Genomic DNA, 12,344 nt, shown 5'->3' on the forward strand with positions numbered 1-12,344 from the left:
TCATAAAATGCCTCAAAATATTACTATCATATACTCTCTCATTTGATTCTCTAAAAACCAAAACAAAACAAAACCATAAGATGGATGATGTAATCATTAGTGTGCTCATTTCACAGTTGTGGCAATCTGAGAAATCAAGTGACTTGCCCAAAGCCACATTAACTCTTAAGTGGCAGAGTTAAAACTTAAAAAAAAAAAAAAAGATCCTCGGTTTAAGTTTCTTGTTTTTTCCATCATACCAGTTGGGCTCTTCATTTCACTCATGGGTTAAATTATGGTAACAAAGGGCCCCTGTCCCCTTCTGACCTTTCCTCAAAGGCACAGAGTCATGGACACAGCTGCCTAAGGGGAACTCCTTCCTTTCCTGTCAGCTGTCTTGCCTCTGATCTCTGATGCCAGAGAAGGATAAATTCAGGAGTACGTGACTGGTCCTAGGGCTTAAAGACCTTACGGAGGGGTTACATATTGGCTGCCAATTAAACCAGCACCAGCATAAGACTTCACATTAGCCTGAGGACTAAAATCCCCAGATATAGAATTACTACCCAGTTACCGCCTATTTTATTTCCAACTATGACTAGGACCTAGGGATTATAGGATAACTGGGAGAATTAACTGAAAAGATAGAAAGAAGGTAAAAATGAAGAATTATTAGGAGTTTATGTGAATGGTAGATGAGGAGCGGTAAGGGGTCGGAAACAGCTTTCACGCTGCATGCCAGCTCTGAACTGGCTGTGATTACGTGCTGTGCTGTGTGGAGAACAACGCTAAGGGTGCCTCGGGGTCCAGCAACAAGGAATGCGGTGTCCACGGGCAACATCCGCTGTTGGTTCAGGCTCACAGAGTGCTGGCGCCCGGGTGTGAAGCTTGTGAAAAGAGAGGTAAGGGAAAGAGAGGTAAGAAAGGAGAGCAAAGTCAAAGCATTTCAAAAAGAATTAGACAACATGGTCTGAAGAGAGGCATTAGCAGCAAGAGAGATTCACCACAAAGAAAGCTTAAGTGAAAAGGGAAAAAAAATCGCCACAGAAGAGAGTGGGAAGGGCACCTCCACAGAGAGTAAGAAAAGCAGTTCTCCACACAGCCAGGACCACCTGGAGGAGAGGGTGGGAGTGCACAGGTGAGACTTCAGGTGGTCCCATTTTACCTGAAGAACACAGGCTGATGTCACCAGGCAGGGGTAAAGTTCAAGTGCACCCCCTTGCATCAGAGTAAAAGTGGTCTGGACCAGGGAAGTTCTGCCAGCAGCCTCCTCCACATCCCTGAATCCTCAAGCCAGGTCTTAGCCCCCATCACTGAAAGCCCCCATCACTGAACGCCCCCATCACTGAACGCCCCCATCACTGAACGCCCCCATCACTGAACGCCCCATCACTGAACGCCCCCATCACTGAACGCCCCCATCACTGAACGCCCCCATCACTGAAAGCCCCCATCACTGAATGCCCCATCACTGAACGCCCCCATCACTGAACGCCCCATCACTGAAAACCCCCAGTGATCTCTAGGGTTTCACCGAGATGCAGGAGGCAGTGCCCTGCCACGGAGGCCAAACAGCAAGTACCCTGCCTGAGGATGAACATCTGAATGCACTGGGGAGAGGCCAGAGGAGAAGGAAGCCTGAAACACCAAGTGTGGGCGTGCGTGCGTGCGTGCGTGCGAGCGCCGGCACACCGCTGCCGGCCTCGCCTCTGAATGCAGAACGTGCCTTCCATAATCCCTTCTGCCGCTCGGCCTCCCTCGCACACCAGCCACCCAGCAAAACACAGCCCCCATTCTGCTCAGGAATGTGCTCTGGGAAACTTAATCTAGCTGCTGAGTCTGGGCCAAATCCCCCATGGCATTAACCCAAGCACAGCACCCCTCTCTCCCGCCTTCCCGCCACCCCGTCACTGCCTCCTCCAAGTTTGGGAGGCTGTAGGTTCCAGTCCACCAACTCCCTCTCCCCAGGACACAGACCCTCCAAGCCCGCTCTCCCCATTTCCAGCACTTCTCCATCCATCTTCTGGTCAGGCCCAAACATTTCTCTTCTGATTCATGCCTAAATGACAAGCCAATAGCTCTTGGTTTTCAAACAAGACTCGCCTCAGCTTCTGCACAAGCCCCCTCTTCTCTCACTGCGCCTTCTTGGGTTGCAACCAAACCATTCCCTTTGTCCTCACTGCCAACTGCAGATCCCTTTGAGCACCAGAGAAAGAAGGGGCCAGGATTTTTTTTTAAAATAAAGGCTATAAATTGTCTCTCCTCACACAGATTCACCTTGAAGTAGAAGGAGGGCTCCAAAATAAATCTTATACTCTCCAGCTCTCCCGTTCTCCAAACAATGAGAGGTTCAGGCTGGCTTGTGATCAGGCCAAGTTAGGGAGTCTCCCAAGTCTTCACAGACGAGGGCTGACCATTTGCAGGTGAGCAAACCTCCTGGAGGAGCGCCGTTGCTAAAGGCACAAAGGTTGCTAAAAGGCACCTCTCATTTGTAATAATGAACAACGGGCAAGGACCCGACTGCCCAGCCCTAGGAAGAGCGTTCAGAACACTATGGTAGAGCCACCCTGGGATGTTCTAGGGCCATGAGCAACTGTGCTCCTGCTCTGGAGGGGGACGGGGGACAGATTAACTAGGGGCGTGCCAGAGCGGTGGGTACACGGTACGTACACGCGAAAAACACACTGGGCTGTTCACTTAACATTCGTGCGTTTTGTGTACTTTACTGGATGCATTTTATACTCAATAAAAAAGAAAAAGTAAATCCGGTCATATGGCCAATGGAAAATGCTTGTCATACGATGTCAAAGGGGAGAGAATAAGGACAGAAACTCTATAGTCAGTAGTGTAAAAATATAGGTAGGGATGAAGACCAGAAGGGTATACTCCAAAATGATGATGGTGGTTGTACAAGGACGGTGGGGAGACATTATGTTCCATATATTCTAAACTTTCTAGAGTCAATTGAATTATAATTTAAAAATCTACGAGAGAAGTATGATGGTAAGAAGTGTAGCTCTGGCCTCAGCCCTTCTTGTTATGACGAGTTGACCCCTGTCACCCTCCTCACCCAGCTCTCCCAGCACCCTGCCCCAGCCCACCAGCACACCTGGGGGGAGGGCCCAGCAGGTGGCCCAGGGCCTGCCTTCCTCACTGAACCCGAACCCGAACCCTAAGCCTGCTCCCCAGAGGCCTGGCACTCAGATTCAGTGAATGCTGCTGCAGCCACAGAGGCAAAGTGGCTACAAGATGCAGCCCAGCTTGGCCTCCCCCACTAGGGAGGTAGCTAGGGACCCACCCTGTCTTCCGGCCTCCTCTGAGAAGAGGGCAGGGCTGCTAAACTGGTTCCCCAGGAAACAGGAATACTGTTGCCAGCCTCGTTCTAGTCTCTATTCTACCACGGGAGTGAAGTCCCTCTAGGGATCTGGAAACCAGAGGGCAGGGCGGGGTCTTTTCTCACCTGCTTTTCTACTCCCCCTTCTCTCACCACTTTCTCCCCAGGACTCACGCCTCACACCTCAGGGACCCCAGCTGATGCTTAAGAAGCATCTTAGAAGCTGGCTGCCTTAGGTGTGACCCGTAACATAAGGACCACCAACCTCCTGGAACCACATGGTCCAGGAGGGTGATAACGATGGTGACATGGAAGCAGGGCTGTCCGGGATAAAGAGGCACAGCTAAGTCGTGAGGGAACAAGCTCAGGAGAGCTTCTAAAAGGTTAAGCCCAAACACCATGGAACTCTCAACAAGATCCCCTGTTTCCTAGGCTCCAGCCACCAGGAAGGGGAGGTAATTCTTAATACTGTTGACCTTGAACAACATGGGTTTGAACTGCGTGGGGCCACGTGGCTGGGGATCTTTTCCCGCACAGTAAATACTACGGCACTGCATGACCCGAGGTTGGTTGGACCTGCGGATGCAGAGGACCCCTTATGAGTTATATGTCAATTCTCGAGTGCCCAGAGGGTCGGCGACCCTCACCCTGAACTGTTCAAGGGCCAAGTGAACGTCCTGGCTATAGACTCCATATAGAAGAGCAGGTGTTGCGGCTGCGCTTCCAAAATAAGCCTTTGGAAGTTTATTTAACCAGTCAAGTCTCATTTCCCATACGTACCGTGGGTAGAAAATCAGGTAATGTGTGTATTGAGCTTGGGCACAATAGTGTACCCAAGTGGTAATTATATATAAGAGTAGCATGAAGTCTTCTCTCGGCAGCCTCCTTGAACCAAAGTGTCACCTCATTTCTTCCTCTCTACCCTCTGTCCCACAGTTGCCTTTTCATCGTGTTCCACGACTTCTGTTTCAGGAATTTAGACTATGCCTGCCCCGCAGAGAGGCAGGAGGCCAAAGGGGAATGGGCGGGCTCTGTTCGGACCACACGTGGCCCTGTACATGCTCTGACTGCAACTGCTGCGAGGATGGGGGACGGGGGGCACAACGACATCGAAGACCACAGGGCGACCAAGTAGAAAGGCACGGCGTGGCCCAGCTCTGGGGCCCACAGAAACAGTTCAACCATGTCAAGTTTCCTTCTTTCTAGACGCTCACTCCAGACCCTGCCTCTACTCAGAGAGCACAAAGGTCCCCAGCCACTGGAGACTACTGGGCAGCCACCACTCTCTGATTGGAAACGTCAGCGGGCAAGGCCCCTTTTATGGTGGGACTGATGACAGGGGGTTTGATTGGGGTGGGGGACAGAGAGAGAATGGGAGGGGGCAGAGGAGCAGTACTCACTAGCTAGTGTCACGGTGGCTGGCACGCTGGCCACAGCCCCTGCAGGCATCCGGGCCACACACTGGTACCGTCCCACAGTGTGGTTGCTGAGGGCAGTGATGACGAGGGTCCCGCGGGTGATGAGGACGCCCAGGGCATCATCCGAGCCATTCAGCTCCTTCCCGTTCAGGCGCCAGGTGGTGTTCATCCAGGGGGGCTCCACCACGCAGCCCAAGATCACGGTTCCTCCGAGCTTCTGGACGGTGGAAGAAGGCTGGACAGTGACCTGAGGGACCTCGTCTGGAGGAAGAACAGGCATGTAGCGATGAACTGACACCCCCAAGAAACCAACAGCATGACCTGCTCAGAAGCACCGCACCCAGGCAGCCTTTCAGAGTTGAGCAACCCAGAGAGGAGTTGACCTTTCTCTGAAGAGCTCTGCTGACCTCGGGTCCATTTCCCCAACCTGGCCTTTTCCCCAGAAAGTAGACTGGAGTGGCAGTGTGGTGTGAAGGCAAGAGCTCAGGCTTTGGACCTGAACAGGAGCTGTGTCTGAATCCCAGTGCCACTGCTTCTGAGCCAGGGAACTTTAGCCTTTTGGGGTCTCAGTTTCTTATCTGTAAAGTGGGACTAATAATATTTGTCTCACAGCGTCGCTGGGAAGCTGACAAACAATGCATGTAAACTGCCTGCTGTAATGCCCTATAGTTAAGTGCTCAATAAAAGGTAGTTCAGTCATTATCGTTACTCCTCCCTAGTATAAGTTTCAAATGATTAAAATACAACCAATATGTTACTGAGATCATTTCTCATCTTGTATTATTGAGCGTGTCCCTGAAGGTCAGTGGGAAGGAAATGCTCTTTGAAATCCAGAAGGAAGGAGGCCTTTTTAGAGGGTCCTTGTAGAATGCCTGATGATTCCCTCTGACACTAGGGGCAAAGTGTTCTTCCCAGAAGGGCCACCGAGAAGGCAAGGAAAACACTCACTCAGGTTTGCGAAGCAGCTGGCCATGGCCAAGAGGAGGCAAGCAAGTGTGACCTCGGACCTCTTTCCTCTCTGCGTTATCATCATCCCACGCGACATGGTGTGTCAACGTCCCATAAGCCAAAGGAGTCACTCAAAGAGGTACCGCAATCCCTGCTACACTCTGTTGCGGAAAAAGAGAGAGAAACGGCTGTGGTAAGAATGCCTGGGGCACCCCTGTGGTAGCCATGGGGCCTGGCTTTGTCCCCATGCCCCTGCTTCCATCACACAGGTGGTAACATTCAAAGTCTTGACCTGGCTGTTGGAAGACTAAAGAACATTCTCATGCCATTTCTCATCTAACATAAGCTGCTTCTAAGTTGCCCCTTTGAGCTAGAAGGTGATGTCATGGTAAGAAGGCCAGAGCCTTGCCCAGTGCACCCATAGCAACGAGGACAGGAGAGCCCAGGACATGGAGAGGCGGAGACCGGCAGCCATGTCCCAGGCTCAGGGCAGTGAGTAGCCAGCACAGATGCTGGAAAGGATGCAGTTATCTTTACCATTTGCTTGCAGGAGGCTAGGTGCCCAGGGCTACGTGGCACACCATGCTGCTAGTTTGGACTACTGTGCGCAGTGCTGTCACAGTATACTGAATGCATGCTGCATCCCTCAGGTAGGGGATGCTACTAATGAATGAATCCTAAAGTCTCAGAGGCTCATGAAAGATCTCCTGTTTTGAGTCACCCCAGCTCTTCACCTACATCCTTGTCAACATTCTTTGATTTCCTGAAACCTACCAACCGTCCTCAGCTTGTCTAACCGCTTCAACTCCAGACACAAACACAGACAAAAGTCACTCAGCCAAGGCCCCTCTTCTTCTCTCCATCCCCTAGTGCTGAAATTCTGGTATTTTCCATCTCTACAAAATCTGTACTTTTTTTTTAATAGACAATTTCATTTTTATCTTGGTCTTCTGCCAGATCATTTTTTTTTTTTCAGAGGATCTCCTTTATACACATTCTTTTTGGCCCTGAGTCCTAATCAGATTATTTTAAATTTTAGTGACATAAAATTTTCACATAGTGAAACACACTCATCTTGAGTGTATAATCATAAATGTGCACAGGCCTAATACATTTTAAAAAAATGACAGAATTAAAGTGGAAATTAGGCAGTTTTATAATCATAGGGGCAATTGTGACACTCCCCTGGTAATAACTGATAGAACAGTTAGATGAAAAATTGTAGGGATATAGAAGATCTGAATAACAATGTCAAGCTTCCTGATCTAATTGACATTCATTAATCATTAGAGCCAACAACAGTATTCTCTTCAAGTGCATATGCGATGTTCACAAATGCAGACCAAATATTGGGCCATAAAATTTCAAAAGACTGAAATCTTACAGAGTATGTTACTTGAACACAATGAAATTAAATTAGAAACCAACAAAACAAGATATCTAGGAAAGCCCCAAATACTGGGAGTTAACACATTTCTAAATAACTTATGTATCAAAGAAGAAATCACAAAGGAAATCAGAAAATACAAAATCTGCACTCTTGACGGCTTGCTGTGTTGCATCTCCACCCAGAACATTTCCTTGGGGGTCTAGCCCATACTGCTCCTCTGGCCGCTTGATGACATATCTTGGCTATCATCAGCCAGCCTCTTATTGCCTGCCTAGAACTTTAATTCCGCCCCTTCTACGGTGTTATTTCTTTATGCCTCGTTTAAGCTATGGTGTTTAAAAGATTCATCGAAATCACAAAGAGGCAAATGTACACACACTTCTGTCACAGCCGAAACCAAGATCTTGCCTCTGTGTTCTCACTGCTGTACCTAAAGGACATGAGACCAATGAGGAAGGTGTGCCAACACCCTGCTAGGCAGGGAGACAGTAGAGTGAGATTCAGGTAACTGAAGGCAGCATCACAATGATCTAGACAGTGGATGCATATTCCTGAATCGTGCACATGCGGTAATAGTAATAGTATATTTCCAGGAGGGTGACATATACTCAAAATGCGAACACTTTTGGACCAGTTTATCTAAACCAGCAACTCTTTCAAAAACTTACAGTCACCACTGAAAAGTCATAGGAGGTAGTTAAGCTGCCCAGCTGACAGCTGTGTTACGCTCTCCAGTCTCTGGAGTTCTGGCTACTTGTACGGTCTGCTGTAAGAGTCGGTCTTGGGCCTCTCAACACCCATGGCTCCTTTCACAGAGGACTGAGGCTGGGCTTCGAGGCTCTTGCTCTGTGCTAGGGAGTGCTTGAGATTTCCCTAAACCTCTCCGTTCTCCAAGCTCCTCTGGCTTTTCACCTAGCTACTTAGAGAGTTAAGAGGGCTACACTGCTTTGCCAAACAAGCACCCCTCCAAACCAGATCTAGGGCCTGGCCCCACACTGATGTTCGGAACGGTTTCTAGGGCAGAGTCCTTTCCCCTTGATTTTTTTTTTTCCGGTATGCGGGCCTCTCACTGTTGTGGTCTCTCCCGTTGCGGAGCACAGGCTCCAGATGCGCAGGCTCAGCGGCCATGGCTCATGGGCCCAGCCGCTCCGCGGCATGTGGGATCTTCCCGGACCAGGGCACGAACCCGTGTCCCCTGCATCGGCAGGCGGACTCTCAACCACTGCGCCACCAGGAAAGCCCTCCCCTTGATTTTTAATCCTTCCCTTTGTCTCGTGTCTTCAACATCAGAGGACTTCCACTCTTCTGGGGAAGAACAAGGGGACATTTTCTAAAAGAGGTTTGAAAGAAAAATTTTAAGCTTTTCCTGACAAGTTTTTCCCTCTTGGGGTAGAGAGAGCTTTTGCTCTTTTCCAGACAATCCAGGAAATCAGAGCGTCGTGTTATTAACAAAGTGAAGTTAAGGGAAGCTGCAAAGGATGTGAGTATGGCAGGGGAGGGTAGCCGTGGTGGGAGGGAGGACACGCCTGTTACCACAATAGGTATCTTGCTAAGCTCTTTGCACAAGGTATTCTCTTAATCTTCAGAACAACTCTACATGGTGGGGACTATTATCCCCACTTTACAGGTGAGGAAACTGAGTTCCACAAGGTAAGTAACTAGCCCGAGGTCATAGAACTGTAGGCCTGGAATGAAACCCAGGTTGGGCTCATTCCAAAGTTCTGTGCTTTTAACCACAATAGTAGGCTTTTCATGTTTTTTTTCTACCAGCCCTCTGCACCAAGTGGGTGCTTGACGAACAGAGTTGGAATAGGGTGAGGTAGAACAATGAGGAATTTTAACAGTGGTTTCTTAATCACTGTTCATTAAGTTCATTAATATAGTTACAGACAAACACCAAAAAGCAAGCCTTTGGTGTCCCCTCCATCATCCAGATACTAGCTTTAATTCTCTACTTTCCCCCAATGAAATAACGTACTTATCTGGAACACTGCATGAATGACCAGTTACAGGATTTTAGGGAACTTGCTTGCTCATGCCGTGTTCCTCTTCCCCAACTCCTTGAGGAGACTGCCCACACCTGTTCTACCCCTGCCCCAAGAAAGGAAGAAGGAAGGAAAGGAAGGAGGCAGCAGGGAGACAGAATGAATACAAAGTAGTAAAAGGCAGAGAGAAGACAAGCAGACAAAGGGACAGAAGGGCTGTTTCTTATCCCAGCACAGAGCGGCCACCGAGGTGTTTGGGTTGTAAAGTCGACAAAGGTTTTACTGAGGAAATTCAGCCCAGACCCCCTCCTGCTTAACGAGGGCCAGCCAAACAATTCCTGTTACTTCTGCACCCTGGGTAATTTATAAGGTTCAAAATGGAAACAGATCCCACTACTGCTGCCAGCCACCATCCCGCTTTTAAAGGAGAAAAAAATGTAGCTGAGGAGGGAGAGGGAGTGAGGAAGCAGGTGTCCAAAGAGGGAGAAAGGAGTTAACTCATGAACTCCCACAACAGAGTTGTAAGCAGATACCACTCAGTGAGCGCAAAGCAGGACACATGGGGTCTCCGTCACGGCAAAGCAGAACCGTGACAAAAATACAGAGGCGGGGGGATCACCGTAGCTATGCTGCATCTTATTTAGCAGCTGGGGAAACTGAGCTGCTTCCTGGAGGAAGTTACCTAGTGAGCTTGGCCTAGAAAATGAGAACATTTTTTTAATAATAAAAAAAAGGCAAGTAGGACTTAATTGGAGTACCTAACTGCAGTGTAACTTTGTCCCACTGTGAAATGAACAAGGTACAATTTCAAAAGTGGGTGAAGGCAACAGTAAGGCCTGTTAATTTTCTTGGCAATGCAAGGTAGGTCTAGATCCTTCTTATTTTTTCTGCATTTTCTCAGAAAAAGAGATCAAGAAAAAAAAAATCAAAAGCAGAGAGAAGGGGGCTTCCCTGGTGGCACAGTGGTTGAGAATCCGCCTGCCGATGCAGAGGACGCGGGTTCGTGCCCCAGTCCAGGATCCCACATGCCGCGGAGTGGCTGGGCCCGTAAGCCATGGCCGCTAAGCCTGCGCGTCCGGAGCCTGTGCTCCGCAATGGGAGAGGCCACAGCAGTGAGAGGCCCGCGTACCGCAAAAAAAAAACAAAAAAAAAAACAAAAGCAGAGAGAAGGGAAAACGAATTCTTGACATAAATTCCTCATTGAGGCCTAGGTACTTTCTATTTTTAAGGGTTACTTGGACACAAAAAATAAAAGAAAATGCATCTGAGAAGTTGAACTGCTGACATACATGTTCCCACTGAAATAATCTCCAAGCAGACGTTTTTAAAACTTTCCAAAAACAACAGCAGCAGAATACACGTCTAAGGTTGAGACCAAGCACTAGAAATTACAGCCTTAGAGTATTTATTTTGCGAGAGAAAATTACAAACAACTGAGAGTTGATCATCAGCAGAAGTAGGCCAGCTCCACCTTCTCCCAAGAGGGCTGGCGGGCTGGCAGGAACGAGAGGGAGGCAAGGGCACCCGAGGCCACATCTCATCCCCTGATCACCCAGGCCACTACAGCTCTCTGGGACAGAAGCCTCCACGGTCTAAAATGCCAAACACACCCTGTGGATGTCCTATGACCACTAACAAGATGAGCTACACAGAAGAGCACGTGATCTAGCAGGTAACACAGAGAGTCCTTCTTAAAAACATTCTTCCAGGGGCTTCCCTGGTGGCGCAGTGGTTGAGAGTCCGCCTACCAATGCAGGGGACATGGGTTCGTGCCCCGGTCTGGGAAGATCCCACATGCCACGAAGCGGCTGGGCCCGTGAGCCATGGCTGCTGAGCCTGCGTGTCCGGAGCCTGTGCTCCGCAACGGGAGAGGCCACAACAGTGAGAGGCCCACGTACCAAAAAAAAAAAAAAAAAAAAAAAATTCTTCCAGTGGCAAGAATGAGATCTGACAAAATTCTTGTTCCATTGATTGAGAGGGGCTGGCTAGATGAAAAAAGGAATATTTCTGACCCCAAGTTACATGTTTTTCACATGTTCCCAATTCTGTGGAGTAAGACTGGCCTTTTCCAAGGCAGAGAGAAGTTTTGCCCTGCGAAGGTGATGCCAAGTGACTGGAGGGTGAGGGCTGGCAGCCCTCTGGCCTCAAGAAAGAGGGTGGTACTTCTGCACAGAGGACTGACATTGGGGGAAATCTTGGGCAAACAAGTGAATTTAATTCTCAGCTGGATACGTGGGTTTAGACAGATCTAGGAGAAGGATTTAAGAAAGGGCATTTTTTTTTCTAATGTAAAAAGTTTTTACCCCCAGACGTAATTAAAGGGAAACATTTTAAATCAGGAGGGACCTCAGAAAAATTAATAGCTTTGGATAACACCTAACAGGTATTATAAATGAGGAAAGCAAGGTGCAGAGAGGCTGAGTGATTTGCAGAAGGTCTCCCAGTTAAGAGGGATCGAGGGCTACAAGTCAGGTCTCCTGACTCTTAGTCCGGTGCTCTTTCCACTCCCCTGACACTGTCTCCCAGAAGATTGTTTCTGGGTCATATGAACCAACTGCTTAAAACTGCTTTTAGAACTAAATTTAGAATGTTCTTGAATTTACTTCCTTAGGCATAAAAATGTCACCTGGATCATTATCTGTAACAGTAACTTTCTGTGTGGTCATTTTCATTCTTTTACCATTTAGAATTCTAATCTGGAAGAATCTCTTACTGTTCTTTACATGAATGTCTTCGATAAAATTTTCTGCAATGATGAAAATGTTCTATATTTGCACTGTCCAAGATGCTAGGTAGCCACTAGCACTTGTGGCAATTAAATACTTAAATGTGGCTAATATAATTAAGGAATTGAATTTTTAATTTTAAGTTAGCCAACAGGGCTAGTGGTTACCACATTAGGCAATACAGTTCAAGATTAATCTCTGGAACATCTACCCAGACCACTCTGACATCACACAGGGGAGAACAACAATGGTTTGATGGTCTTAAGTATGAGCCATGCTCTAGCCAGCCCCTAAATATATTTCTAGCCTATTCCTTATCCAAAGTTTGTGTATGTTTTCTATTAAAAAACTATGTGTAGGGGACCTCCCTGGTGGGGCTCAGCGGTTAAGAATCCGCCTGCCAATGCAGGGGACACAGGTTCGATTCCTGGCCCAGGAAGATCCCATATGCCGCAGAGCAACTAAGCCTGCACACCACAACTACTGAGCCTGTGGTCTACAGCCCATGAGCCACAACTACTGAGCCCACGTGCCACAACTACTGAAGCCCGCGCGCCTAGAGCC

At 48.4% G+C, this 12,344-nt stretch overlaps 1 protein-coding gene across 3 annotated transcripts in view; it reads right to left on the bottom strand.

Annotated features, from left to right (window-relative positions):
- BOC (BOC cell adhesion associated, oncogene regulated) overlaps window positions 1-5,825 on the bottom strand; it is a 40,272-nt gene extending 34,447 nt beyond the window's left edge. For all 3 annotated transcript variants that reach the window (XM_079922397.1, XM_079922396.1, XM_079922395.1), the window contains exons 1-2: window positions 5,680-5,825; window positions 4,714-4,992 (exon numbers count right to left, since the gene is read on the bottom strand). In XM_079922397.1, the coding sequence (XP_079778523.1) occupies window positions 4,714-4,992; window positions 5,680-5,776 (376 nt within the window). In that variant the 5' untranslated portion in view covers window positions 5,777-5,825. The remainder of the gene's footprint in view (window positions 1-4,713; window positions 4,993-5,679) is intronic.
- Window positions 5,826-12,344: the final 6,519 nt, after the last annotated feature.

This window comes from Stenella coeruleoalba, assembly GCF_951394435.1.
Source record: "Stenella coeruleoalba genome assembly, chromosome: 5".
Lineage (NCBI taxonomy): Eukaryota > Metazoa > Chordata > Mammalia > Artiodactyla > Delphinidae > Stenella > Stenella coeruleoalba.